The following is a 27,297-nucleotide window of genomic DNA, read 5'->3' on the forward strand; positions in this document are numbered from 1 at the left end:
GTAAATAATTAAAAAAAAATGTTAACACTATCTGATCCTATACTTAAATAATGAAATGATTTTACAAAAATTATTGCTATGGCATGAGATCACCAGATATGTGTGTAGAAAGTTTTTGTGGGTGGGGTGGGGGATTCGTTTTCCATCTCCAAGTCCTGCATTTATTAAAAGAAAATAGAAAATATTTTTAAGGCAAAGCCATTCTTCTTATTTTTTGAGAACAACATTTTCATTGCCTATTTCAAGTTCACAACATCAATGTCAATCATAATTCCCTTTCTAATTTTTTTTGACAAATTAGATGAATTGAAAAACAAAATAACCCAATTGATATCAAAACCCCCCCAAATAATTCTATCCAAAATAAATAGTGAATTGAACATTTTTTTAAATTAAAACTTTTTTTGTCCTGTGAAAGATAAACCTGTTCCTTTGTCCCTGAGAAAGTGTCTATACATTCTGCAATGTTATTGAATCTTTTTTAACTCTTCCCTCTGTAAAAGCATTCATGTGTTCAATTTCATTTCTCCATTTCTTGACTACTAAATCAGGCCCGTCTTAAAATACTGGCTCCCTGACTTAAAAGGCACCAAGCATTAATGTTATCATTTTTTTCCCTCTCCAAATTTGAATCGTGTTTTGCATACTCAGTTCACTCTCTTTGCAGTTCACCTTTGCAACTTACTTCTAAGATAGATAAACTCATTCACAAGATCCATTTAAATATCAGTCAACATAAAATTTTACAAAATCATTAATCAAGTCATAAATCTGAGGTTCTTTAGGTTGGTCACTGGTGCTACCGAATCAGGCTGTCTGAAGATAATGACTTTCTGAGCTAAAATGCACCAAACATTGAACAATCATTGTTTATGTTCTGCAAAGTAAAAAACGAAAACAGTTTTCCAGTACAAAACAATCAAATCTAACTCCATGTATAAAGATTGGAAGATATAAAGAATGTGAAGCATAAATTATTTTACCAAAATGGTTGACTCAGCATTAAATAACTTGAAAAGAGTTGATATATTTTTAAATAAAAACAACCAAATCATAGGCATGGTCGCAAGTGATAGAAATACATTTACTGAGTAAACCCAAGTTTAAAAATAAGAAGGAAACCATGTTAAGAAGGAGACAAAAGAAAAAGGAAATATAGCAAAAGCAAAGGAAGTAGAGAAATAGAAAATAAGACTTTTCAGTAGACAATAAATAGGACTTTCTTTCTTAACAGACAAAGGGCAGGGGCTAAAATGCAGTCGTAATTAAGATGACAGGAATAAAAGAACCAAGGGTCTGTTAAGTTAAATAGGTTTATCACGGTAGACAAAAGAAACTTGACATGGGATTTTTGGTCAGGGGGACATAACAAAAGCACAGAACAGTGGATGTGGATATATTTAGATTTTGTTTGTGGGTACTTTGAGATTGACGATGAGTTTTATTACACTGAGGATTGGTGAGGGGTTTTATATTTTTACGACAGTTGAGAGCAATTTTTGGCAACAATCATAGTTGAGTTGCTATTGGGATACTTGACAACAGTGGTGAGTTAGACTTGACGACAGTTGAGAGCTGGACACAGTTGAACACAGATTGTGGCTCAGAGCAGATAAGGAAATGAATTGATCAATACCCTTGATATAGATATGGGCCTTAGTGTGTAGAGGATCGATGGTGACACACATATCCAGAGTCCAATTGATATATGTGTAAAGTATCAGTCTGTGTTTTATTTTATTTCCCTCTGTTTTGTTTTTATACTTGTGAACCCATGCACTCCCCTCAACAACTGCCTATGTGAGAAACTATGATGGTGAAGAAGTCCACAAAACACAACATTGGGGTCAATGACTTGTCATGTGGGTATGCATGGTGTTACAAACATATCAATATGTAATCTCTAAATATCAACTTAGTTTAACTGGTAATATGTGTGTGCGCAGACACTTTTTCAACATCATTCCAAAATATGATGGGCATATGATGAAAACATGGCAGATGAACAATAAAATAAAGGACGTCAATTTGTATTATTCTATTTCTTGACAAACTAAATCATATTATCTATGCACATATTTACATGCCTGATTTCATCTTTATGTTTCTTTTGTTTTTTCAGCTGAAAGATAATGAGGCTCGTAGGTTTTTTCAGCAAATTATTTCTGGTGTAGATTATTGTCATCGTCACATGGTGGTTCACAGGGACCTCAAACCAGAAAACCTCTTGTTAGATCACCGACTCAATGTAAAAATTGCTGATTTTGGTAAGTATATTGTTTTGTGGTTATTGGAAATAGAAAATAAAATCTTATAAAATGTACACTCATAATATTTAAGCATAAGGTTTACTATTTACTAACCTATATACCTTCTCTGTATACAACAGTGTGTAGAACAATTTTTTTATACAACTATATATTTTTTACACAGCTATATATTTTTTACACAGCTATATATTTTTTATACAACTATATATATTTTACACAGCTATATATTTTTTACACAGCTATATATTTTTTACACAGCTATATATTTTTTACACAACTCTATATTTTTTATACAACTGTATTTTTTATACAACTGTATTTTTTATACAACTATATCTTTTTTTACACAACTATATATTTTTATACAACTATATATTTTTATACAACTATATTTTTTACACAACTATATTTTTTTACACAACTATATTTTTTTACACAACTATATTTTTTTACACAACTATATTTTTTTACACAGCTATATTTTTTTATACAACTATATTTATTTTTACAACTATATTTATTTTTACAACTATATTTTTTTTTACAACTATATATTTTTTTACAACTATATTTTTTTTTACAACTATATTTTTTTATACAACTATATTTTTTACACAACTATATATTTTTTTACACAACTATATATTTTTTTACACAACTATATTTTTTTATACAACTATATATTTTTTATACAACTGTATTTTTTTTACACAACTATTTTTTTACAACTATATTTTTTTCACAACTCTATTTTTATACAACTATATTTTTACACAACTATATATATTTTTTTACACAACTATATATTTTTTTATACAACTATATTTTTTTACACAACTATATATTTTTTTATACAACTATATTTTTTTATACAACTATATTTTTTTTACACGACTATATATTTTTTATACAACTATATTTTTTTACACAACTATATTTTTTTATACAACTATATATTTTTTGCACAACTATATTTTTTTTACACAACTATATATTTTTTACACAACTATATTTTTTACACAACTATATTTTTTTATACAACTATATTTTTTTACACAACTATATTTTTTTACACAACTATATTTTTTTACACAACTATATTTTTTTACACAACTATATTTTTTTACACAACTATATTTTTTTATACAACTATATTTTTTTTACACAACTATATTTTTTACACAACTATATTTTTTATACAGCTATATTTTTTTATACAGCTATATTTTTTTATACAGCTATATTTGTTTATACAGCTATATTTTTTTTACACAACTATATTTTTTTTACACAACTATATTTTTTTACACAACTATATTTTTTATACAACTATATTTTTTTATATAACTATATTTTTTTATACAACTATATTTTTTTACAAAACTATATTTTTTTACATAACTATATTTTTTTTATACAACTACAATTTTATTAATACGGCTACATTTTGATTTAAATACGACTATATTTTTTTATGCAACTACATATTTTTATGCACTTACATTTTTTTACACTATTGCAGTCATTGCGTTTAAGAAACTTACAAAATTATTAAATCGTTACTTAAAGAAATTCACTTAGTTTCCTTGGAAAACTTGGCTAGTATTTAAAAATACTGGTGATTTAGGTTTTTTCGCATCTCCATACAAACCATTCACTCTTGTGTGCATCATAAGTCATTTGAATCTGCGATAGTTCAAGTTGTCAATCATTTCAGCAAAAGCATGTGACTAGCAATATGGATGTCGTCCTGCAAGATTAACATGCTGACTATTATATCATATATATAATCGGTTAATCTTAATAGTGGTTCTATTTTTAAATAGGTTTTGAGATATCAAAGGCCTTTGATAAGGTTTGGCACAAATAGTTGCTTCACAAACTTACTAGTTATTAAATATTTGTAAATGTCTTCTCAACTATCCAATCCTTTTTCTTTCAAAGGTATGTGTTGGTAGGCAGAAGTATTAATGAAGTAGGCAGTAGTATCAATGACAATGCTGACATGTCACAGGGATCTACTTTGGGTCCAACTATCTTCCTTCATTAATGATTTTCCAAACTATCTTGCCTCATTAATGATTTTCCAAACTATATTTTGAGATCATTTGTTGACATCTAGGCTGCTGACATAATTGTCTATGGCAACTCTTCGAAGATCATTGGTGGCCAAGATTTTGCTGATTTGCACAGTGCAATGGAGTAAGAAAATTGCTTATTATTTTGAACACATCTAAAACCATGTTTCCCTCCTTTCACCACCAATGCTACAATCATTGTTTTGCCATAGTTGAAATGAATGGCCCTCTACTTGAGGAAACTCTTTGTTTGGATAAGCTCCTAGGACTGATTTTCACACCAGATCTGAAATGGAAGACATGTCCATCCTGTTGCTTAGGTTGTTAAAAAACCTGATGCAATCCTGTATTCTCTTCTTGCCTTGTATAAAATTGACTTCATAATCAAGTAAGGGATGATCTTTTTTGTTTTCTACAGCCCCTTTCTCACAGGAGACGTTACTAATATTTCTCTACTCTATCATTATTTGATAGTTTTTGAGTTCCAGTCTCTGGTTCGTCCTTATAAGACATTCATAGCAAGAACTTGTACTCTAATAGAACTGAAAAGAACTTTTTTATTAAAATCCAAATAATTTTTCTTGCCATGTTTCCTTGGATATAGCTGTTTGATAATAATTGGACTATACTGAACAGTTTCAGTTCTGAAAAGAAAGTTTGTGGTTTCTTGGGATACATGTGATTTAAAAAACTATTTTTGTGTAAAACTACTGATCTTTAATTAGCTGTAGTAGAACTAATAGTATTTACTTTTTATGATTTTGTGTGTGGAATGTTATATCTGTAAAGGATAGAGCCATTTCTGTAGGAAATCTTCAATGGGAAAGCTTAATGTGTAGTAGATAAAAATAAAAGTAAGAAAGAAAAAAAAGCAACCAAAAACTTAATTCTATCTCATAAATTTATTTCAACCCAATAGGGCCTTTACAAATAGGAAAGTTACTTGAAATTTTCTGCCCAACTCTTTCTATATAGATATCCAACTATATATATTGCAAAAATAATCTTTGTACAATAATCTATCAAGATGCAAGAAGGTTTACATGGATAAGTGGAGCAAAATTTATTTCTTATATATAAATGCACCGTTTATATGATAACTAGCGAGGGGTACCCGGCGTTGCCCGGGTGTTTGGAGGTGTGTGTGGAAACTCCGGGGTTAGGGTGGGGGTAAAAAAAATGTTTTTGGTAGGTAAGTATGAGGATCGAACCCGAACCCTTGGGGCAAAGTTGTAAATTAAAGTGTGAAAAAAAACACAAAAAACATGCGACGTTAACCATTGCCCTACCGCGAGATGCTAATGGAAACACGTTTGAATTTATTTAATTACTTGGAATTGGCAGGTGCCCGTTTTAATGAGTTAATGAGGTCAAGTTTGACTGCGGGATAGTATTTCATTTACTGCGGGAACGCTTCCCAAGATGTTAAAGGAAAAAGACTAACCCACATGCGGCGAGCGACAAATGTTGAATATTTATCTTCCCAAAGTCGAGCAAATTAAATAGACAGGCGAGCTTCGTTAACTGTGAGATATTACGATTTATATGAGATATAAAAAGTTTTAAAAAGTTGTTAGGCGACCGACTGCTTCTCTGAAAAAAGCCTTTTGTAGACATACAGTAAAAGCGAACACACATACAAACATACATATGTTTTCGCTTTTATGTTTATAGATTATTTGTAATTCCAAATTAGTAAACAAGCAAGAAATTATACTTTGCTATTAATTCTAAAATGAAAACTAAAAATAAAAAAAGTGTAGAAAGTATTTATTTTTTTAAACCACTGATTCTTTTGCTTTTATTACCTACACCCTTTTATAGGGCTTTCAAATATGATGAGTGATGGTGAATTTTTACGTACTAGCTGTGGTTCTCCAAATTATGCAGCCCCAGAAGTGATATCAGGCAAGTAAGTGGTGAAATTTGATACTTATTTTTTTATTCTATAATTATAACTAGTGCTATGACATAAAAAAAAAATGAAATGATCATTTGATTAAATTTTCAAATAAAGTCAATGAATATGAGGAAATTTTTAATGAAAAAAAACTGTTTGGTTTGTTTTTTTACATTCTTTTATTTATTTTTAAATCTTGTTCCTCAAATATTAGTCAACCTTTTATAAATTCTTATAAAATAGTACACTGAATAAAAATTACACAATTTTCTGTTATAAAATGTTTTCCATTAAAGAGGATTTAAAATTTAGAATTGTCAAATAAAATTCTATGAAAAATCAGTTTGAATTTTATACTGTACTTTGAAGGAATTAAAATAATTCTTGAAATAAAATTGTTTTCATTAATGAATATTAAATGAAGAAAATAAAAATATTATTAAATTATTTTAAGCTATTAAACATTAAATTGCAAAATTACTGTAGTAAAATTGATCTCAATATTTGTACATCTAACAAATGCATCTCATGACCATCAAACATTAATAAAGTTTTTTCAACAATATTGTAAAAAAATATATCCATGGCTACGTCATAAGCTCTCGACAGTGAAAAAAAAAAAAAATTTTAAAAATTGTCTGTATCACCCTGAGGAAGGGTTATGGAGCTGAAAATTTGGATTAAAAATATATTTAATTGAAAAAAATCCTGCATAATGTTATTTGTTTTTTTTTTAATAGATTTTCAAATTTCTCATTATACCGATGCTTCTATTTGTAGCAAAATAAAATCTCATTAGAAAGTAATTTTTTTTTTCATTTGGAAACTTTTCTTCTCTGTCAAAAACAAGATGTAATATTAAGCAGAATCCAAATTAAGCCCATGTATACTTATCTAAAACAGAAGCTGCACTTTGATGCACCTATTGCAATCAACTGATCATAGTCAAGTATATTCTGATCGAGTATACAAAATACTAGAATATCCACAAGCCATTTTATTACACACCAAACCTCACTGTGCTGTTGAAAGATGTATCTACATCACAATAATTACCGTAGATGAGTAAGGAAGGATGCCAGGTTGAGATGATACCCTGTCCAAGCCAAAACATTTTGTTGTTTTTGTTTTCTACCAAAAATTAATTTTCTGATTTTTAAAACCACTAGTTTTTATCTTAAAGGTATGATAGCAAACATGTGGCATTTAAATAAATGAAAACATCATTCTTTTCCTGATAATTGTGCTCTAAATCTGCGGTTAAAAACGAAAAAAAAAAAAAAGAACAATGTGATCTATATTCTGAACCTCTGCCAAATTTTTGTTTTCATATTGAAATAATCTGAATTGAAAAAATTACATTTTAGAATAAACATAAATCAATAGATTATTTTCTGTTTGAGATGTTTTATTCTTTTAGTTTTATTTTCTCAGCTTTATGAATATAAAGTTTCTTTTTTTTTTTTTTGTAAAAACTGTTTAGTATGAATATGATAAGCATTACATGCTATATGTATCAATGATAGCATATGTTTTTGAATGACATCCTAAAGTGTACATAAATAGCAGTTTATATTAAAATGAAGTGCAATGGATGACCATTTGCAAAATGCGGGAGTGCCTCAGGGGTCTATCCTTGGATCTCTATTGTTCTTAATATTTATTAATGACCTCCCCGACAAAACTGCCTCTGAGATGGGTATATATGCTGATGACACCACACTCTATAACAGGCACGACAGGAAAACAAATGAACACATATCTAAAGAAATGGCAAAAACACTAGAGGATGACCTCCAATCTGTAGTGGAATGGGGACATAAATGGATGGTCACATTCGATGCTGCTAAGACTAAACTGGTTTCCTTCAATAATTACAAGAAACCTTCTCTGCCACCAATAGCAATGGCCATTGACTCCTTGTCTGAGAGTATATCTGTCAAACTGCTTGGCCTAACGTTCACAGGAAACATGAATTGGAACAATTATATTGAAAACATTGCCAGGACCGCTGCGAAAAAGGTAGGCTCTCTCTACCATGCTAGAAAACTACTGACACCTGAAAGTATCCTGTACCTCTATAAGGCCACCATTCGCCCATGTATGGAGTATTGTTGTTACATTTGGGCTGGTGCATCTGCTACTAGTCTCTCGCTCCTAGACAAGGTTAAAAAAAGAGTCGCCAATCTGATAGGCCCTGAACTGGCATCTAAGCTTCAGTCTCTGTCCCATCGACGAAATGTTGCATCCCTCTGCCTGTTGTACAAGTATTTTAATGGTGAATGTTCTGACAAACTGCAGACACTTGTGCCCCCACGACGTAGACACCCTTGACAAACCCGACAGGCAGCTAAATCCCACCCCCACACAGTAGAGATCCCTAGATGTAAAAGATCTTTCTACTCCAGTAGTTTCTTCCCCAGAACTGCTAGACTCTGGAATTCCATTCCCTAACTGTACTGACATGCAGAAGTTCAAGGGTAATGTGAACCGACATCTTGCTGCCCAAATCTCAACATAGTGCCCCAGTAGTTGCTGCTCCTGATAGTAGCCCCCTACACCAAAGTGGCAATGTGTCTTGTTTGGGGTGAAAATGTAATAAAAAAAAAATAAGTAAAAAAAATGTTGTATGCCATTTTATGATCAGGATATACATGTGGACGGAGACCACTTTTGAATTTGATATTCCCAGTAAACTTCCTCCTTTAAAGGAAGCCAGTATAGCCCATCTAGGGTTAATACTTCACTAGCTGTTGCCGATTCAGTTGGTAATCATTCTTAACATGTTTTAGGTTTAAAATTTTTGCGAATGTGATATGTCGTTCATGAATATCATTCTGGTTACAGATTGTCTTATTTATATAAGCAGATATATTTGTCCTTTTTTAATAAAAGTTTGATGACTTTTTTAATTTGTTATAATATTATCAACTTTGCGTTTTCTACAATTTTGTTTTCTAACTTTGGAATGAGACAAAACTTTCAACTTCTAGTTTTAATTTTTGTTTTTAATGTGGCCCTTTTTAAATGATTATTTTCATTACAATTGCAATGTTTTCCAAACTTAAGGTATATATATATATATTTATTATATATTTTAGATTGTATGCAGGACCTGAAGTAGATATTTGGAGTTGTGGTGTTGTATTGTACGCGTTATTATGTGGAACAGTAAGTTTTTTTTTCTTTTTTATGTGATTTTTGTTTTGGATTGCATTCCTTAATGTTTGCATCTTAATCTTTCATTGGCCTTGATGTATGTTGTCACTATTAGCTTGTAGAATACATGGTTGCCTCTTTGCAAGGCAGTATGACATGACTACTTCACCCCCTCAATTAGTGCTACTTGTTGACTGTGGAAGGGAAAGGGGCACTATTGCACTTTGATCTTTAATTAGGAGTAAATAAAAATTCTACCCTAATACTAAATAGTTGATTACATACACCCAGACTTATTAAATATTGGTGGCTAAGGATCAACTGGATGTAAAAGAAGTATGGTCCCAACATGTTAAAAACTGGACATAACATTATTACTTGGACTGTAGAACTGGTGCTTAGAGACGCTTGTGTAACCTTTACAGGTCTGTGTACGAATGGGTTTTACCACCTTGGTTTGCTCTGAGGCAATTGTAAAGCACAAGTAATGAAACAAAAAAATGTTTTTTATGAAAAGAAATCCAAATGGAGGCACCAAGACAGAATCTGACAAAGAACCAACTAATAACTTCTCAAATTGTTAATCATAAAATCTAAGGAAGAACAAAATCTTAACTTAAAAAAACTACTAACATTTATAATATAAAGGGTAATTTTTGGAAATTACCCTTTATATTATAAATGTTAGTAGTTTTTTTAAGTTAAGATTTTGTTCTTCCTTAGATTTTGTGCATAACGACTCCAAAAACTCTGCCAGAAAAAAATGACACCTTATATATCTAGAAAAGAAAAAAAAGTCTGATACAATTTTACAAAGAATATTCTAAAGGAAAACTTGCATGATTAGTTCTCATCCCAAGAATAGATTATTCTTCTAGAAACATAACCACACTAATAGGTTGCCTAGCATTGCCCAGTTGTAAAATACACTTAAATAAGATATTTTAATTAATGCAGATTTTATTTATTTATTATTATAGAACTAATTCTCTATTGATTATTATATTGTACCGAATTCATAGTACTGATTTCAAAAGTTAAAAAAAAAAAGTAACTTAGGTGCCATCAGCTAGAATCGAAACCAAAAAATTTAGCACTCCAGCCTAAGCCGTTACTGTTTGAACTATTGACAAATGAATAAGATGATGTTAAAAGTTAAGCAACTTCAGCTTATATTTGTGCATGTGTAGAAGTAACAGGTTTAGTCAACTTACTCCTGCCAAGGTCAATTATTTATTTCAATTTTAAACCCTTAGCAGCTACTTTTTCCAGATAAAAAATAAATTTGTTCCATAGATCCAAATCCCTTATATATCAAGCTTCAAGTCTCTAGACCAAAAATTCAGAGAGGAGTTTGGTAGAGATGTTCTGCATACATACAGAAACAGGGTTACTTATGTATGTCTGTATGTATACATGTGTGTGTGCTAGAACTTTTTCATCTTAAATGCTACACAGTTATGTACCATATTGAAAATATGTATGAATAAAACTGAACGTAATAGTTAAATGAAACCAATCCTCCAATAAGAAATCATAAAAAATGAATAATTAATTAAAGTTCGTTTTTCTAAGCAATATGCAAATTAATTAACTTTTTAGTCACTCACATATCAATGACTGAGTATATTAAGAAGTTTGTTTTTAATAATTTTTAAATAAAAAAATAGGCTTTTAATATCAATGTCATATGACAAAAACTCAATTTTATATCTGTAAAATGCAATAAAAATTAAAAAATTTATGTCTTAAAAAGCGTACCAGCTGTAAATAATAAAATAGGAAAACAAACATCTTTGTCTTTTAGTTTTTTTAATGTGGAAAATATTTATATCATCTATAAGGGAAGATGATAAAATCAAAAATTTTCATATTAAACATAAAACATATACAAGTCCTGTCTTTTATATGTTAAGACACTCAAACTGAAGTTTGTTCACTCATAAAGACACTGCTTTCTGAGGTGAAACATTTTCTGTTTGTTTTTAAACTTCCGATGATAAAATCAATATAAATTCCAGAGAAGAGTATTTACAGAATTAGTTGCACAATTAGTTAAATCAATGAATTAGTATATTTTAGAATTTTATTTCTTAATAAAACTATTATATATAAAAATGATGAACTAAGATTCAAATTGTTTAAAATGCAAAATACATAAGTTAAGGATATGTTTATCCTCTTTAGTTGATTTTCTATGTTTCATTGGTAAAGTAAATTTTGGAGTTTGCCATTAAAAAGATGGTTATAGTTTTTAAATTTGAAATGATTTGAAGTTGACACCAACTGCTTACCCGAAACTTAACTTTCAATTTATTGTACAATCCCTTATGGACCTCAGGCATTCCAGACACAAGATAATTAAGAGTTTCTCAATTCCAAAGTTCAATATCTTTTGAAGCCACATAATTGAAAAACCATGGAAATGTTCACATCCTATCATTTTTTTTTCTATTGAAATGGATAGAAAATCTGTTTTTTATAAAAACCATTCAGATCTTAATGAATAAAAGTGAATATTCCCACACCGTTTATGTAGTATACTGATGAAAAGTTGAGCCTGACTGTTTATATATGCACAGAATTTAAACATGCTGCTTTTTGAATTTAGATGGTGAAATTACAATGACTATTAACTGCCAAATTTGTATTTACAACCCAAATTTGATTAGTTGGAGGGAAGAAATTAATATTACTGTTATCATCCAATCATGCTACTATGAAAATATGTTAGCATTTTTGTCTTTTAGAAACAAAATATTTATACAAAATCAATAAAAACCTTCATATTTCATCCGTTTAGGTAACTTTAATTAAAAACACAAAATGCATTTATTAAATATATTTATATAACGTACAAAATGTTACCATAATAACTTTGCAGGAAATATGTATTCTCTTGAGTCCACTTTTAGTTCTTGTTTTGTATTTATTCAAGAAATAATCAACCTTGAATAGTGAATATTTATAATTTAATTTTTAATTTAAAGATTATTAGAACTTTGAAATCTTATTTAAGCACAAGTATTTCTTTTTCAGCTTCCATTTGATGATGAACATGTCCCAACTTTATTCAGGAAAATCAAATGTAAGTAAAAGAAATATTGGATATGAATGTAGAAATATATTTATGATTTTCTGAAAATTTATCAAATACTTAATACTTTAGTAGTTGAATGGGACCCATTCAAATAATCATGTCTGAAAACATTAGAAATAATAACAATTTCCTCCTATTTAATGTTGTATGCAGATTTATTTCAGTGGTTTATTGAAAGAGATTGCTCCAGAAATAATTAATACCTCATGTTGAAATAAGTATAATGATTTAAAATTCTTACACAGTTACTATTTATGATGATTGTCCGAAGAAAACAATTATTGCAATTTTTTCATGAAATAACCAAAATGTGGTGATAAGTTACATCCATTAATAATTTCTTATTACAGAAATTCAGACAAAATTAAGTTGATAATTTTTTTTTTCAGCTGGGATGTTTCCGATTCCTGATTATTTGAGCAAAGATGTGATAAATCTGCTGCTGAAATGTCTGCAAGTCGATCCTCTCAAAAGGGCTACAATCAAGGACATAAAGTAAATATTTTTATTTAAAATTATTATTATTATAATTAGTGGGACCTGTGGAAATTCCACAGCAGACTCATATGTAATATATTGATGTTGCCATTCTGTAGATGTTCAGTGTAAATGGATACACCCTGATATTATTGTAGCTCGTTTGTTAAAACTGCAAAAGTATTTATCTAAGCTAGCAGGGATGCCCAGCATAGCCCGGTCGTAAAGTGTGCTTGAGTATGATATTTTAATTATTGCAGATTTCATTTATATTATTATAGAGTTAATGTTCTATCGATTTTTATATCTTATAAAGTTGTGATTTCAAAAATAAAAAATATATATCCATATAACTTGGGTGCATCAGCTTGAATTGAAACCAAAGCCAAACCTTATGAAAAAAAAATATGTATATATATATATATATATATATATACTAGCAAAAGTACCCGTTGTTGACTGGGTTCAAAAACAGCCTACAGAAAATGGACTCTGATTTATGAAAGTATGATAGGTTATGAAAAGGAAGGGTTGTAAAGAGATAGCTTCGAATTTGGAGGTATCAAAACCAAAGCAAAATATGATGAAAGTAAAAATAAAATAGATAAACCCCATAATTTATTATACCATACGTGTTCACACTGGATCACTTATCACAATATTCTGTGGATCTATATTAAAAAACCTTGTTAAACTTTGTAACATATTTCCATTCTATGGAGGTAAGGCACGAACGAACACCCCATAATTTTATTATACCATATTTCTTCAAACTGAAACATAATTATCAAAGTATACTTATGCAGATGATAGATATGAAAAGTCTTTATTAAAGTGTGTGCCTATTTCCATTCTATGGAGGCGAGGCGTGAACGCAAACCCCACAATTTTATTATACCATCCCTATTTAAGTTAAAACATACTTATCAAAGTATTATTATGTACATCTATATCAAAAACACTTGTAAACGTTTTGGTTTTAATTTTTTATTTCCATACTTTGTGGACCAGGCGCGTACACAGACCCCACAATTTTAATGAATCATCATTATGCCAGATACAAACATACTCATTCTTGTGTCTCGATACATCTTCTATCATTATATGTGATCAGTTTTCTATAATAGTCAACCATATAGGAGCTTATTCGTGATCAGACACACACACAGACATTCAGCTTTATATTATACTAGCGGGGGGGGGGGGTACCCGGCGTTGCCCGGGTGTTTGGAGGTGTGTGTGGTTTTGGGTAAATGAAAACTCCGGAGGGGGGGGGGGTAAAATAAAAAAAATGTTTTGGTAGGTAAGTATGAGGATCGAACCCGAACCCTTGAGGCAAAGTTGGAAATTAAAGTGTGAAAAAAAAGATGCGACGTTAACCATTCGGCCACCGCAAAATACTAACAGAAACACATTTGAATTTATTTATAAAAAACAGAATTGACACGTGGCTGCAATAAAAGTTAACTCTGCTGTTTCTATTTGATCTCATTAATGAGGTCAAATAGAAGTCACGCAGTTAACTTTTGCTGCGGGGCAGTTTTTGGGTTTGTTTACCCAACTTTGATTGGTTTTTTCCCCAAGATGTTGGCGAAAAAAGCCTTTTCGAGACATACATAAAATGATCACACACATTTTGCCTTTTATATAACTTGAGTTCCTTCAGCTGTAGCCGAAACCAAAACTTATGAAGAATCCCTGATAAAATTATTTATTTCAAGAAATGGAAGTCCATAACAATTAAACAACTCAGATGTAAGCGTGATACAGAAAATAAATAAATATCACACACGTTATTGAATTAATATATAGATTATTATTAGTAGTATTAGCAGTAGTAGTTCTTAATCCAGTGCTTATTATAAAGATATTAAATTACTTTGCTTTTTGCACTATTGAAACATTTTTGAAAATTTTCTGATCAACTCTTACTGTGCTGATTACAAATTTGTCAATTAAACATGCAAACACTGAGTTAATTTAGGAGAGGGGAGAAGTTCTCTTGACCCTAAAGCCAAGAATTTAAGCCATTGCTGTTCTCTTTTGACTGAAGTATGACTTTGGTCCTGTGCAATTTTAAGAAGTTCACCTTCCCAGGCTTTATCTTCTTTCTTTGTGAAAGAATTAGTTTATTGATAATTGTCTAATTCCTACAAAGGAATGCCAACAGAGCTACCCAAGCAGTTTTTGCAGACCAGGGTGCTCTTCAAATTCCAGTTTTTGACCCTCGTGTTATATCATCCCACAGTGGAAGGGAGATAAATATCAGTAACGTTAACTATATAATATGAAAACCCTTCAAATTCACCATCAGAATTACTGAAATCCAAATCCAAGAAGCCATCATCTCTTATATTGCACAAAATAAAATGATGTTTCTTATTATATTGTATTTCTTTATTTTCCCCCCAAGACATTTTTTTTTTTTTTTTTTTTTACAGTGATCACCACTTATCAAGGCCCAGAAGCCACTCAGGGATAAGGGTTATTGCAAGTACATTACGTTAGTGTGGAGATTTTATGAAGTGTTTACTTAAGGGGGCGGTTCATTAGGAATTTGTTAACGTTGGATTTGAAGACATCCAAGTTGTAGTCAGTGGGAAGCAGGCAGATGGAACAGAGTTCCACAGGCGTGCAGTTCTAAGAAAGAAGCTTTGTTCATGGAATCCGCGTTTTGATTTAGGCACAGATATAGAGTGGGGGAAATTTTTCACAGTGGATTCAGCTAGACGGGTGTTTTTCGTGAAAGATTGGCGAGGGGGGGGACCAGAGATTGGAGTTCAGACGAGCACCTGCTATGGAAATAACGATAAAACAAGGATAGGCTCACAACGTCTGTTCTGTGGGAGAGAGGTTGCAGGGTAGAGAAAAGGGCATCCCCCACTAAGCCACGAAGTCTATTTTGTACTCTGTCAAGGCAGGATAGGCTATTTTTAGCAGCTCCTTCCCAGATATGGCAACAGTATTCCATCCTTGGATGTACTTGGTTTTATATAGATAGAGAATTGCATCAGTAGTGAGATATCTTCTGGAGCGGTAGAAGGATCCCACCATCTGTCCAGCGACCTTGGCAACAGACTTGATGTACATGTTCCATTTCAGATCAGGAGTAAAGGTCAAACCCAGAAGCTTGTCAAAACACGGGGCCTCACCCAGACGAGAGCCATCCATCACAATTGATGCCAGATGGGGATCAGAGCGTTGATGATGTAAGGATAGGAGTTTGGTTTTAGATGCATTAAAGGTAACCAGCCACATCTTCCCCCACTGAACCATGCGCTCGAGATCAGAGGAGAGAGAATCAGAGAGAACTTAGTCATTTACAGCCTTTGATGTGTTGCCGTAGATGGTCGTGTCATCAGCATAGATGTCAACGAATGATTTAATGAGACATTTTAAACGATTACACTTATTCTATTAGCTGTTCATTTTGGATTCATCAGACTACTCTCAACATCCTGAGTGTTATTTACACGTTTCAGTCGATGTAACCTCTGACTTTCTTCAGGAATATCTTATTGAACTAAGGAATGTTTCTGTCGAACTCAAGAATTTGGACAAAATTATGATTTACGTAGGACATTTATCCAGTAGTATCCAGTAGCAATTGTATTTTTTTGGTCACCCCATACTGAGAATTGAACCTTCAACCTTCAGGAAAATATCACTTTTACAATTGAATTTTCCAAGTACTCTAACCACTGCGCTACGGGTCCACAAAGACCCGTAACACGGTGATTAAATACAATTGAAAAGTGAAAAATACAATTGTGAATTACTTAGGACCTCTATTCAGTCATGGCTGACAGAACAAAAGCATGCTACCCCCGTGAAGTAAATAAAGGGTTCCGTTCAAAATTCTGTCCAAATTCCCAAATTTGACAGAAACATTTCCGAGTTCAACAAGATACACCTGAAGAAAGTCAGAGGTTACGTCAACGGAAACATTGTGAAAGTGACACTCAAGATGAGAACAATAGTCCGATGAATCCAAATAATATGAACCTGTTTGAAGAACAAAGAAGTTCATTTGAAAGAGCAAGCCTTGCAGATATACTGTATTGAGACATGACATATTATTTACTTGAGTTGATGCAAAGAAGATGAAGAAGAAAAGTACAGTTGTTTACCACTGAAGAAAACTACAAATAAATTTAACTAATTTTCACTTTATCATTTCTTTGTGTTTATTGATGAAAATATTTAATATTTGAATGATTGCAATGACATTAATATTTAGTGTCAACTGAGAAAGTGCAAATGGCTTAATGGTTAACAACACAAACTATGTGGTCAATAAACTGTAATTAAATCTGATAAACATTAAAATACCATACACTGACATGAAATCCCAAATAAATCAATATGCAAAGGAATAATGGCAGAAATTATGGGAAAATGATATTAATAATGATTTATTCCAGATTAAAACTAAATTAAGGAATTGGAAAAAAAAATCTTAGAAATACCTGAAATGAACAAATTAAGAATATGTTAGTCAATCCAAAGTGTTCAATATCATGGATAGAACAGGTATGTTTAATAATTGCGTTGACATGAAATATTCTGAAGAAGGTGTATTATGCCGAAATTATAAATCTTAAAGAAATAAATGTTTTTTTTTATTTTACAAAATCTTCATTTTGTAATTTGGCTTCAAACGTATAGCATACATATTTTAAAATTTAAACAATGCTTATATGATGGAGAACATAACATTAACCAACCAATTTTTTTATACTATTTTATACAAGAAAATCTACTCAGTGTTGTTTAAACTCAGCATTGGCGGGAGAAAGACTTGCTTTGTTATTTTTATTATGTTGTATAAACACTCATTCTATTTAAGATACTATTTACCAATTATCAGATATGGTAATGCATTATTACTATTATAATTCCTAGGCAAATTCTATCTATGACAATGTGGATTGACTAATGTATACTTTGTTTATATGGTGATACAACAATTACATATGTAATAGTGTTTTTACTTAAAACATGTTTTTTTTTTTGTTTTTTTTTATCCGATTATAATGCACAAGCACAGAATTGTATTTTGCCACTAAAAATGCAAAAGATTCGTTTGTCAGTTTTAAATCATATCAAGCTAAGATCAAGAATTTCTGTTTATTAATCAGATTAGATTTGATCAAATGTGTTTTGTTATTCAAAGTTGAATTTTCTTTTCATTTTAGGGAACATGAATGGTTCCAAGTTGATTTACCTCATTATTTGTTCCCTTCTGTTGATCAAGATGGCTCTGTTGTAGATCATGATGTTGTTGTAGAGATTTGTGAGGTAAAATTTATCATTTCTATTTGACCTTTCTTTCTTTCTACAGTGTTTGTATTTCTTTGAAATAATGATATTTTTCCATTAACTATTTTCTCCCATTTTAACAATTCTTTTAGAAATGTAATGCAACTGAAGAGGATGTCCTTCATGCAATCTACAAGAATGATCCACACGACAACCTTCTTATTGCATATAATCTTGTAATTGATAACAAACGTATAGAAACTGAAGGTAAGTTGTTTTGGTTCTTGTCTAGAATTACCCTTAGATTTAAATAGAAAATTCAAGAAAAATCTGTATGATGTACGTACACATGACAAAACAAAAATGTCATATTCCAAAAATTACGAAAATCATTTTTAAAGTGATTAATGGGAATTTGTAGGCATTACAATATAAATCTAGGAAGTATAAATTATTGTTGAATTATCTCCCTTGTTTTTATAGATTCTTCCAAAATTGCATGCTCATAAAATTTGATTTACTTATTTAAAAATAAAACTATGTGATCAATTTATGATTTTTGAAACATTGTTTTTGTTTCATCACTGATACATATGTCATACAAATTTTTTTTTTTTTTTTTTTTTTTAATTTGGGACATTTTTGTTCTATTTTTTCCAAGATAAAATATTTAAAAAAAGATTCTGTCAGTTTATTTACCATATTTATCTCAAAGCATTTTGATTCAACATTTTTTTTTGGGGGGGGGAGGGCATCGTAAAGTGTTACATATTATGGACCCTATATTAATAGCGATCAAGTTAACTAGCATGAATTTTGACAAGAGTCACACTTAGTGAATGTCATAATCTTAATGTGCAAAACAGAATTGTTCCCAGAGACAGGTGACATAAAATTGAGGCAGAGAACAGCAGGTCAAATGGTAGACAAAATAGAGGAGATGACAAATGACGTCACGTTTTTCCGGGCTGAGATAAACAAATCAGCTAATCATGAGAAATTGAATAATGCGAGTCCAATATGCGTTGTGAGAGGCAATTGGCTAACAATGTAGAAAACTTGATAATCTAAGTGAAATGTCTATAAACTCAAGCTCTCAAACTGCTTGTGACTGTTTTAAAAAAATGCACTGAGGTTTTAAAATACATTGATTATTGGCCAAAATATCACAGTTTTTCCTTTCCCAAAAGTGTCAAATTTATCCCAAACACTCTACCACTCTCTCTCTCTCTCTCTCTCTCTCTCTATATATATATATATATATATATATATATATACATATATACATATTTATAGGAAATATGTTTATTCATTTATATTTCACCTTTTATTCATACCAGTCTTTTAATTTATGAAGCTTGATGTAACTACCGAACATATACAAATAAATGACAAAAGTCTGTATTTCAAATTTTAAGATATTGATCATCTTACTGTTTATTTCTTTAAGTACGTTGAAATGCACAATTCTTGACCTGGTTCGTAGCATAGCATAGAACTGTTCATGTAATTGTGTTAATTTTTTAATCTATTCTGCCTTTAACTTATCAGAAGAAAAGGAACTTATCAACTTTCAAAGAAAAAGCAATATGAGCATGATTACAAAATCCGAAAATTGGAAGAGAAGTTGTAGTTATTTTTCAATGTGTTACGCCCTATATATACGCATATAAATGCATATAAAATAGCGCTCAAAATATAAGGAACAGAAATTAATGTGAAAAAATATTTATATTCTTAAAAAACTCAATGGAACTTTCCAACAATAAATAAAAGTTCATTAATGATTAGAACTTTATTTTTAAGCAATATGGTAAATTCTACATGCAAAACGCTTTCTTTAGAAGAAAAAGAAAACATTATCACAAACTATCAAGAACAAAATTTGGTTTCTGAAATCTCTAATCTTGTTCATAGGTCTAAAAGATTTGTTCATTGTGTAATTAACAGGTATAAAGTTGATAAAACATTAGATACCAAGTAAAAACTGGCAGACTTCCAAAAAGATGGTAAAGAGAAGATCAGAAGAATTGTTAGAATATCTATAAAAACCGTTTTGAAACTGTTACATCACTTGCCTGTAAATTAAATGAAGAGACAGGTAAGATCTCAAGGAAAACAGTTGCTTGCAGGTTAAAAAATGCAGGATTGCATGCCCATATTTCAGCTTTGAAATTTCTCATTTCAAAGTGAAACCAAAGGACACGCATGGAGTATGTGAGAGAACATATTTGGACTGACGCACAGTGGAATATATTTCATTTCACTGATGAGTCCACAGTTTATATTTACTGCTGATAGCAAAATGTACGTACATCATATAACTGATAAAGTACTGTTTTCTCAATATATCGAGAAAGCCATAAAGTTTGGTGGCGACAATGTAATTGTGTGGAGAATGATTTAATCTGCACGAGTTGATCCTATCATCTACATTTATGACAATATCAATACTGAGATTTACAAAAGGCTTCTTCAGTAGCATGTGGTACCAAGATTACACTATAATCCTTGTGAATTTTCTATTTTCATGCAGAACAATACACTTTATTACAAGGCTCTGAAGGTGATGACTTTATTTAAAAAAAGAAATCGCCCATATAAAGTGACCAGCTCAAAGCCCCAAGCTAAATCCAATAGAAAATGTTTGGAATATAATTGAAGAAAGGCTTGGAAAAGAAACCCCAAAAAACCTGGATCACTTATGGAAGTTATTGAAAGTCAAATGGAGGGGAATTACTGGTAATTTTTCCAAAAAATTAATTAGATCATGTGATTGATGATGCAAAGAACTCATTACAAAATAAGGGGATGTTTACCAAATGTTAAATTTTATTGATATTTTATTCACAATCAAGTAGTAACAAGATGGTTCCTTAACTTTTGCCCAGTTGTTTATTTCCTTTTTGTTTAATCTTTATTTTTAAGAAAACTATTATGTAAAATTTAGTAATTTTGTATAATATTTATGCATTACACTCTAATCTTTAGTAGGTAAAAATTTCATTGCTAATCATGCTTTACTTTTTAAGTAATACACATACAGTAGAACCCTGGGATACAGCATTAATCTATTTTGGGGTTGGTGAAATTGCAGGGCCTAAGCAAAATTTTATACAGTACATATTAAAAATTAGTAACAAAATACAGTTCAGTATATAATACACATGTATATAATCAAATAACATTATAAATAACACCATAAGACGAGGCAAATATCATAACTAGAGGCTGGAAAAACGTATTCCATCTTGTAACCTGAAAAAAACGTATCCTGGGGCCACCGTATCCTGGAATTCTACTGTATTTATATCTTTGTTGTTTCCATTCCTAATATTATATTGTGTGTGTATGTATGTAATATATATATATATATATATAATTAATTGTTTACATAATTAGGTTTTAAAACTTTTATTACTAGAATATTCTTTCTTGAATTGAAATTTTGAAAACATTTTTTTTTTCTTTATAGCTTCACGTGAAATAAGGGAATTTTACCTTGCCTCTAGTCCTCCCCCTGATTCTTTTATGTTGGTAAGTTGAAATTTTTGTAATATATACAATGTTTATTTACTTATGATATGAGAAAGCTAAAGAAGTGTAAAGCACAATTTTCTGTACTTACTCTCTGTTTCGACTAACTTGCTGTTAAAGATTACACATATCTCAGAAAAGTCACTACCTGTTGAAAGCATAGTTATTTTTAAGGGAGAAATTTGGCTCCAAAATTAGGTGGTGCTGCAATTGTGTGATTTGATCCACTGATCCCCCTTTATGATCATAAATTAAAAAATACAAGAGTACTTTTTTAACATGGCTTTCAAGCCAAATGACCGTCTTTTGGAATCTCTCTTCCTTTTCAAACCCTAAACAAATTTTGCAAATCCTACACAAGTCACATTTACATTTCTGTGCATATTTTCTTTTATTACTTCAGCAGTTTATGCGTTTAGTATTATAATGAGACAAATGTATTCCTTAATTTAAAATCAATGTTTTACTACCCTTAAATACTGGTAACCAAAGATATATTTTGTGTTGGGATTAAGATATAATATCTATTCTTTTTTATGTGTTGTTGACTTCGGTAATTTTTATTTTTGTCCATTTTTGATACCTTTCATATTAAAAAAATAACAATGTGTTGCCTGGTTTTGCTCTTAAAGTGTGCCAAGTAAATAGGATCATACAAAAATGGATACATATTTCTATAGTTTATGTGACTTTTATATTTTACTAAAATAAATGGTATCCATTTACAGTTAACAATTCAAAAGTTTTATTAAAAGACTTTCAACTAACAAGAAATATTAACCACTATTAACAGCTATTTTAACATCCAAAATCACTTTTAATTATAATTTAAAAATTAATTCTACCATACTTAGAAAAACAAAAAAAAAAACAAGTTAACAATAATGTTTCTGAATTTTTGAGATGAGGATTGAATTTATATTATTTGACTACTGTTTTCATCTTGAGTATTATTTTCATGTTTCAGCATGTATAACCTCTGACCTTATTCAGGTATGTTGTTTCCCCATGGCATAACGGATATAGTATTAGTTAAAATTCAGTTCTAACATTCTTGTGGAGGTTGAAAGTTCAATCTTCAGTGTGGGTGGTACAAATTCTACCCTACCATGGTTAATAGAATGAGAGCATGCTATCCCCATGGATTGAACGAAGGGTTCTGTTCAAAATTCTGTGCCGATCCTTGAGTTTGACAAAAGACACCTTAAGAAGGCCGAAAGTTACGTTGCTGAAACCTGAAAATAACATTCAAAATAGAACGGTAATCTGAATAATCCAAATAGTAATGCTACCAATTATTTCACACAAAAAATGAAGTTTTTTACATCAAGTCTGAATCTCTCGCCAATTGCTTTCGTTGTGTAGGTAACCCCCCCCACACACACACACAAAACTTATGCTCAAATAAGGAATTAAAGAATTTGAAAAATTCACAGTTTTATTCTACATGAAATCCATGGTCATGTTTTTAGTTAACTGAAAAAATTAAATAAATGAATCAGAAGGTTTTATTTCAACTTAACCTAAAAAAAATGATTGAATGTAATAGTGGCGTAATTCAAAGGTACATAAGATAATAACTAATCATCACACAAGGGAATGGCTTTCATGGATTGGAAACAGAATTATGAAGAGCAAAAATTGAAACTGAGACCAAAAATAAAATATAGCCATATTGTTCAACTCTATCACATGCATTAAAACATTGAATGTTTTAGATGTTATTTACATCCAATAATTTTTTGAATAAAGGTATATTACCACTTGGAATGTAAGGACCTACTATTTGGGATCATGTCTAACAGGAGACTGTCGGAAATTGAGTAGCAAGATGTCTGTTCACATTACATTTAAACTTCTGCATGTTAGTATAGTCAGGGAAGCAGAAAACAATAAAGGAATTTTAAAGTCTAGGGGAAGAAACCATTAGAGTAGGAGGCTTTCTGGGATTTTTCTGCTTATTAGGTTAGTTTTATAACAATTTGACTCGATTAATAATTTGATGACCAAACAATGCCATAATAATTTAACTTGGTGAACCTCATTTAAGAAATAATTAAAAAAAAAACAAAATAAATGAAAATAAAGATTCCCAGACAACACTAAGTACGTTTAGTGCTAAATATAAAAACTGTCTGAAATCAGTTCAGTTTATTCCCCCAAGATGTTAAACCTGTTTGAATTGTTAAAATGTCAAGTTTTCTAGCAGATAACAAATATTTAATATAATGTTAATTTTGTTTTTCCAGTCGAGCCCTTTAAGACCCCATCCAGAACGAATGCCTGGTAAGTATCCATGCTTCTTCACTTATACATCTGTTTAGGTTTAGTGTGTAACTTATTACATGTCACTTTGTTTGTCCACTCTTTGAGAAAAGAAGCAGCAAAAGTTCAGTGATGTATATGGTATCTTTACATTGATATTTGTCAATGGGTTTCAGTTCTTATTTAGAATTTTCCCTATATTAAAAAAACAAAAATGAAAGACAAATCTGTATAATGTACATATCTGTGATGAAACAAAATTATCATATTGCAAAAATCACATAACTTGATGAAGTAGTTTTATTTTTATAAAGAAATTCTTTTTTAAGTGATTAATTGAAAATCTGTAAACATAAATCTAGTAAACATGAATTATTGTTCAGTTGTTTTTTTTTGTTTGTTATTTGAGATTTTTTTTTTTCAAAATGGTGGGTAAGAAAATCGCTTCTTAGTTATTCATAAAATTACATTTTCTTATTTAAAAATAAAACTATTGGATCAGTTTACATAATTTTGTGGAATATATTATTTTCGTTTCATCACAGATACATACATCATATAGACTTTTCTTTGTTTTTAGTTTAGGGGAAATTCTGAACAAGAATGTGGGTTTCTTTTATCAATGGATTTCCTTATTATATCTAATTATTATTTTAGTTTTTAATTTTTATTTGTTTGCACATTTTAAAACTTATGCAGAAAAGGAAATAAAATTTTAGTTGTAAGGTAGACAACTCTTATTATATTCAAATGAAAATATGAATTATTTCCCTTGCTGTGTTTTTATTTTCAGATGAATATTTTCAAGTGTTCCATTTTACTAGTTGTTTCAGCTGGATTAAGTAATTTTAAAAATAAATTATAACCAGGTATGTTATTATATTGCCAGTAACATGATACAACAATAACAAATGAAAATTGGCTAATCAAAATTTGATTCATAAGCTTATTTGATTTTGAAAATCTGACAACATAACATAGATATTAAAGGATCAATAAGGTTGGTTTTATAGTATGACTTGTTGGAAATTTTAGTTCAAGCTTTGAGTATTGTATAAAATATTAATTCTACAGCAAAGTAACAAATACCTCTCTGTTCAAATAATACACAAACTACAGACAATGAAAAAATAACGCACTTTATCAAACAAATAAAAAAGCATCTGTAAGGGAGATAAAAAAAATCTCTGGAGACTTTATAAAAAGTTCCCTCGCTCTGTCCCAAAATGAAAATACAATCAAACTCTCCAGCTTAACATTCACAGGCAACATGAATAGAAATAAATACATTGAGGACATTGCCAAGGCCACTGCAAAGAAGGTGGGCTTCCTCTACCATGCTAGACAATTATTCACACCAGAGAGCATCTTACATCTTTACAAAGCTACAATTCACCTATGCATAGAGTATTATTGCCACATTTGGGCCAGTACATCTACCACTAATCTCTTACTCTTAGGGTTTTAAAAAAAAAATAAAGGAAAAGAATCTCAAATCTAATAGGTCCTGCACTAGCGTCCAAGCTCCAAACACTGTCCCATCACCTCAATGTTGCATCCCTGTGCCTGTTTTACAAGTACTTAAATGAAATTTGCTCTGATGAACTCATCGCACTTGTGTTCCTTGGATGTATATACTGACAAGCAGCAAAATCCCACCCTTTCACTGCTTATATCCCTAGATTCCAAAAGCTCTTCTACTTTAATAGTTTCTTCTTTCAGACTGCTAGATTTTTAAATTACCCCGTTTCCTGTTTCCCTGGTTGTACTTGCAGAAGTTTACATGTAATGTGAACAGACATCTTGCTGCTCAACTCCTTGTAGTTCCCTGTTAGACATGAACCCAAATAGTAGTCCCTTATGTTCAAAGTGGTAATATGCCTTGTTTGGAGTGAAAAAGGCAAAAGAGTTTTTAAAAAAGTAAAATAATACTGATGAATGTAAATTCTAATAATGTAAAATATATAGAGCATGTACAGCATATTTGCTAACAATGCTTTTCAAGAAAGTATAGTAAATATAACAATGCTTTTCAAGAAAGTATAGTAAATATAACAATGCTTTTCAAGAAAGTATAGTAAATATAAAAATGCTTTTCAAGAAAGTATAGTAAATATAAAAATGCTTTTCAAGAAAGTATAGTAAATATAACAATGCTTTTCAAGAAAGTATAGTAAATATAACAATGCTTTTCAAGAAAGTATAGTAAATATAAAAATGCTTTTCAAGAAAGTATAGTAAATATAACAATGCTTTTCAAGAAAGTATAGTAAATATAACAATGCTTTTCAAGAAAGTATAGTAAATATAACAATGCTTTTCAAGAAAGTATAGTAAATATAACAATGCTTTTCAAGAAAGTATAGTAAATATAAAAATGCTTTTCAAGAAAGTATAGTAAATTTAACAATGCTTTTCAAGAAAGTATAGTAAATATAACAATGCTTTTCAAGAAAGTATAGTAAATATGACAATGCTTTTCAAGAAAGTATAGTAAATATAAAAATGCTTTTCAAGAAAGTATAGTAAATATAAAAATGCTTTTCAAGAAAGTATAGTAAATTTAACAATGCTTTTCAAGAAAGTATAGTAAATATAACAATGCTTTTCAAGAAAGTATAGTAAATATAACAATGCTTTTCAAGAAAGTATAGTAAATATAACAATGCTTTTCAAGAAAGTATAGTAAATATAACAATGCTTTTCAAGAAAGTATAGTAAATATAACAATGCTTTTCAAGAAAGTATAGTAAATATAACAATGCTTTTCAAGAAAGTATAGTAAATATAACAATGCTTTTCAAGAAAGTATAGTAAATATAACAATGCTTTTCAAGAAAGTATAGTAAATATAACAATGCTTTTCAAGAAAGTATAGTAAATATAACAATGCTTTTCAAGAAAGTATAGTAAATATAACAATGCTTTTCAAGAAAGTATAGTAAATATAACAATGCTTTTCAAGAAAGTATAGTAAATATAACAATGCTTTTCAAGAAAGTATAGTAAATATAACAATGCTTTTATAGAAAGTATAGTAAATATAACAATGCTTTTCAAGAAAGTATAGTAAATATAACAATGCTTTTCAAGAAAGTATAGTAAATATAACAATGCTTTTCAAGAAAGTATAGTAAATATAACAATGCTTTTCAAGAAAGTATAGTAAATATGACAATGCTTTTCAAGAAAGTATAGTAAATATGACAATGCTTTTCAAGAAAGTATAGTAAATATGACAATGCTTTT

The 27,297-nt window shown here is 30.0% G+C and overlaps 1 protein-coding gene across 1 annotated transcript in view; it reads left to right on the forward strand.

Annotated features, from left to right (window-relative positions):
- Positions 1-27,297, forward strand: part of LOC145292228 (5'-AMP-activated protein kinase catalytic subunit alpha-2-like) — an 88,899-nt gene that overhangs the window by 30,546 nt on the left and 31,056 nt on the right. The window contains exons 4-12 of the mRNA XM_080138554.1: positions 2,123-2,267; positions 6,173-6,260; positions 9,350-9,419; positions 12,447-12,495; positions 12,897-13,002; positions 18,183-18,285; positions 18,399-18,513; positions 21,722-21,783; positions 24,033-24,069. Coding sequence (XP_079994680.1) covers positions 2,123-2,267; positions 6,173-6,260; positions 9,350-9,419; positions 12,447-12,495; positions 12,897-13,002; positions 18,183-18,285; positions 18,399-18,513; positions 21,722-21,783; positions 24,033-24,069 — 775 coding nt within the window. The remainder of the gene's footprint in view (positions 1-2,122; positions 2,268-6,172; positions 6,261-9,349; positions 9,420-12,446; positions 12,496-12,896; positions 13,003-18,182; positions 18,286-18,398; positions 18,514-21,721; positions 21,784-24,032; positions 24,070-27,297) is intronic.

This window comes from Euprymna scolopes, chromosome 2 (genome assembly GCF_053919585.1).
Source record: "Euprymna scolopes isolate OS-2025 chromosome 2, ASM5391958v1, whole genome shotgun sequence".
NCBI classification, from domain to species: Eukaryota; Metazoa; Mollusca; class Cephalopoda; order Sepiida; family Sepiolidae; genus Euprymna; species Euprymna scolopes.